This window comes from Apaloderma vittatum, unplaced genomic scaffold, assembly GCF_000703405.1.
Source record: "Apaloderma vittatum isolate BGI_N311 unplaced genomic scaffold, ASM70340v1 scaffold28873, whole genome shotgun sequence".
Classification (NCBI taxonomy): Eukaryota; Metazoa; Chordata; class Aves; order Trogoniformes; family Trogonidae; genus Apaloderma; species Apaloderma vittatum.
This window is the reverse complement of record NW_009710319.1, coordinates 20,130-24,279: the sequence shown is the minus strand read 5'-3', so window position 1 is coordinate 24,279 and position 4,150 is coordinate 20,130. Positions and strand designations below refer to the sequence as shown.

The 4,150-nt window shown below is 51.3% G+C and overlaps 1 protein-coding gene across 1 annotated transcript in view; it reads left to right on the top strand.

Annotated features, from left to right (window-relative positions):
• The first annotated feature begins 311 nt into the window (after positions 1-311).
• Positions 312-4,150, top strand: part of AMN (amnion associated transmembrane protein) — a 20,792-nt gene continuing 16,953 nt past the window's right edge. The window contains exons 1-3 of the mRNA XM_009867266.1: positions 312-354; positions 1,979-2,097; positions 2,215-2,259. Of these exons, the coding sequence (XP_009865568.1) occupies positions 312-354; positions 1,979-2,097; positions 2,215-2,259 (207 nt within the window). The remainder of the gene's footprint in view (positions 355-1,978; positions 2,098-2,214; positions 2,260-4,150) is intronic.

The window sequence follows — 4,150 nt, the reverse complement described above, 5'->3', positions numbered from 1 at the left end:
GTGGGTGGCCAGGTCTAGTGAGCAGAGCTGGGGAGGTGCCACCACCACCGCTCTCACCTCCTCGCCTCCTTCCCTGGTGACTCTGCCACATTCCCCATGGATGCCAAGGAAATGGGGAGCTTGGGAAATGAGCCAAGAGCAAAGTGGCTTCTGAGTCTGAGGTTCATGCTGAGGGAAATCTGCCTCCTGTACTGGTTTTCTCCCTTCTTCCTACAGCCTCCTCCAAGCTGAGCCCATCACGTGCCTCTGAGGAGGGTCCAAGGTCCAGCCGGGCAGGGCTGGGGAGGCGAGGGCTGGCAGCCAGCTGCGAAATGAAGCACCTGTTCTTCCTCCTTGGTGTCCTGCATCTCCTTGGTGAGTATCCCCAGGGCCAACTGCCACAGCGAGCAGGGGTGACCGCTGGATGACTTCCTCGTTGCGGGTGTGCTTTTGGCAATCCTGTTTCAGAGCAGAGCCGCAGGCTCTGTCACTTCAGGCGTATCTGTAACGCCAACAGGATAAGGCATTTCCAACCGGATGGAGAGAAGGCAGGGAATGAGGCTGGGATTACTCTTTCATCCCTACTGTACCGCTGCAGCTTGGGTTTTTCTTCTCTTATTTGAAGGCAGTGGCTCTGAGCTGCAGGACACAGTCTTTGTTGAATATGCATGTTGCTTTGATGTTTGAGACCACGCTTCCCTGGAGACAAGGCTGATTAAATAGCACGCTGATATTTCCAGGGCTGTGGAGGGTGCAGGAATGTATCAGCGCAGCTGTGTAGGGGAAAAGGCTTTGCAACAGGAGATTAATCTCTGTGGCCCCAAAGCCCCTGGCCAGAGGAGATGCCGCTGCAGCCGAGGAGGCACATGGAGCTGTCTCTGCAGTTGATGTGGCACCAGCTCAGATGACGCAACTCCTCGCAACTTTGGGAAGCATGTGTGAAATGGGGCTGGCTGAGCCTTTCTGCTGGAGATTTAACCTCTCTCTTCCCTGGCTTCTGGGGACAGGAGGGACGCAGGGACAGAACTACTTGCAATTATCATCTGGGGCCTTTTATCCTTTCTTAAGTGCTTGCTGACTCCAAGCCAGCAAAGTGTGCCCACAACACTGCAAGCACATGCTTGGGTCCTGTTCTTATCACCGCTACAGTCTTTTCCCCTCTCAGTAGGTTTTAAAGTGGATGTGGGGCAGGAGGGTTTTTGCTGCCTGAGGCAGCTGAAAGCTGTGGCCCTGTATGGGGCTGAGGGGGCCCTTCTGCACCTTGCACCTGGGCTCCAGCCCTTGTTCCTGCATTAAGGCTTTAATTCTGGTTAAAAAATACATCATTTCCTCTTTGCCCGGACATGCCTACGTAGAGCAAATGGTCTCAGCAGAGCCCCTGGCAGAATCAATGCAAACTGCGCTCTGAGGCCATCATTGTGTGCTGATAAAGCCTCTGCCAGCAAAACTGGCCACATCCTTCCCCACTGCTTGGACTAGCAGGGCCCAAGCTTTCTGCAGTGCCCTTCTCTCCATCAGCTGGAGTCATCCAGACTCCTCTCCCCAGGTCAGGCCAGGGGGACCTTGCAAGCCCCAAACACGTTTGTGCCACCCATCCCATAGAAAATGCCCTTTTAACCTCTTGTCCCAACCTCAGGGTTCTGCTGGCTCTGTGTACCTAGTCTGTACCTGCTGGAAACACGAAGTTCAAGGGATCTCTGCACATTTGATTAGTAGGAGCGGTAACAAAAGCCACTGCAAGAAGCGCTTAGCTACTGAGTGTATGTTGTTCTTGCCCACTGCCTGCAGGACTTTCCTGCTTTCTCCCTACTGTCAAGTATTTGTCCCCCTGTGCAAAGGAGGGCTGTGACTGCTTGACGGGCAGCACACAGGGGCTGCTCTTGGGCAGAAAATCTGAAAATCTGGCCTGAAAAGACCAACCTATCCCATAGCACATCCCAGAGAGGGCTCCTATTGCCTCCCACAGACTGGGTTACACTGGTTTCCCTGCTCCTCCCAGCTGCTGCCACCGCCGTGTACAAGCAGTGGATCCCCAACACCAATTTCGAAACCGCCTCCAACTGGGATAAAGGCAGAGTGCCCTGCGCCAGTGACACGGTTCATTTTGAGAAGAACAAGGTATGGGACATTTTTATGGCTTATTTATTTATTTATTTATTGCAAAATGCCATCAGGCATTGAAAAAGCCCTTTGCTGCCAGGGGGAAGCTTACTTTTATTTTTCCTTTTCTTGCAGGTCATCTCAGTCTTCCTCGGGTCTCCCCACACGCTGACAGACATGGTAAGCCCCATTTCTGGGATTATTTCTTTTTTCATTGGGCAATATAGAGGGGGACACCCTAAAGCCCGCTTTCCTTTGGAAGAAATTAATTTTTACTCCCTGAAGAAAGGCAAAAAGCCCTTCCATGGGACTGAGATCTTGGCAGTGGTTTGCTGAGGAGCACCAACCTGCGGCATTGCTGGCGCAGAGCAGGCTGTAGCCCCGGGGCAGAGGCTAAGTGAAGCTGACATCAGATGATCTTGAAATGAAAACAAACTGTTCTAGGAAATCCCAAAATGATGCTCAAGATATTTCCTTTCAAGTGCCATTGAGCTTTACATTATTCTGTGGTGCTGTTAGCCTGGCCATGGCAGGTTGGGCACGACACCCTGCTGAAATGTGTATGTTGGGAGAGATCAGGCTGGGGGGGTTCTCAGTGAAGAAGGGTTTCTGAGCAATCTGATGTGCCCCCAGAAAAGGAGCCCTGCCTGGAGCAGGCTGACAGGCAGGCAGAACAGTGCATGTTCTCAGTCCCCACAGTTTAGAGGACTAATTTAACAGGGAGCATGGAATAAAGGGGAAAACCAAACCTTCGCTGCCCCAACACATCAGTGCAGGATGGCTGACCAGTGATTCCCATCCCAGGGCTGGGATGGCATGAAATGGGCTGAATCCAGTTTGCAAAACCTCCTCCCTGAGATGGGACAAGGCGGTGGCTGAGTTTTCTCTCTCAGTCTTAGGGCAGCTTTGCTCTTTTACCAACCATTAAATTTGAACAAACCCTTGAAATTTACGTGATATAATTTGTTCAGGCTGTCTACACCACTAATAGTTTTGATGCTTTAATAACGCCATGCGCCACGTTTAATCCTTCTACAAATATTTGGAGGAGATACTTTATTTATATGGCATTTTAAATATGAATTTTTGAAAGAAAGAATGTACTGGGGAAATACGTACAAATGTAATGTAATAAATGATGTGAAATTTACCCAGAGAAGAAAAGAGCAAAATATCACTCCAGTAGATTTTATTTTACTTACAGATGAATGCATAATATTTCCAAAGCACTTTTATCGGAGGCCTGCAAAGCGCGTAATTACAAAGCAGCGTTGCTCATTATGGCGTGAGCCTTTCACAGTCAAGCTAACGAGCCAAGCAGCCCTGCAGCTGCCTGACACAACCTTTGCACAACTAATGACACCCGTGGCCACCCTGACTGTCCCCCGGCTGCTCGGGTGGACGTTTCCCATAGCGACTGAGTGATGGGGTCAGGGTGCTGGAGTGGCCCCCAGCTCACCCCCATCAAAGGATCCAGTGGTCCTCACAGGACCCCCCGGGGATCCTCTGCTGCCCTGGAGTTCCTCCAGGACCCCGCTGCTGGCAGGCAGCTGTGCAGGCTCCAGGCTTGCAGTGAATATTATAGTCCCAACGCTGTGCAGGAGAAGAGGTGGGCTGGGGGTGCCATTAGGGAATAAATCACGGTGGCAACACCGACTGTGGAGCATGCCACTGTTCCTCTCCAGCCGGGGGCTTGTCCCAGGCTGTAACCCATATTGCAGCTCATGCTCACACCTTCCTTCTGAGCATCACCACCCCAGTGACTCCTGATGAACTGTCCCAGCAAGTTTCCTAGCACGGTGGTTAATATTTCTGCTTAATTTCAGCTCAGCCACTTCCCTACTGTGCACTGTCGTGCTCTGTTGTCACCAGGTGATGCAGGGACTGTCAATCTTTGGAATGAAAAAGTAATGAAACCCAGCACCTGAGCCGGTTTGTCACTTGTGGGGATGGCGTGAAATTTGGCAACAAGCTGGTTAGAAAATGAATTGGTTGTGAGGCTTTTTCCAGTGAGGCTGGGCTGCACCTGTTCGGCTGCTGGCTGTGCCGCACTGGAGCATTAATCACTTAA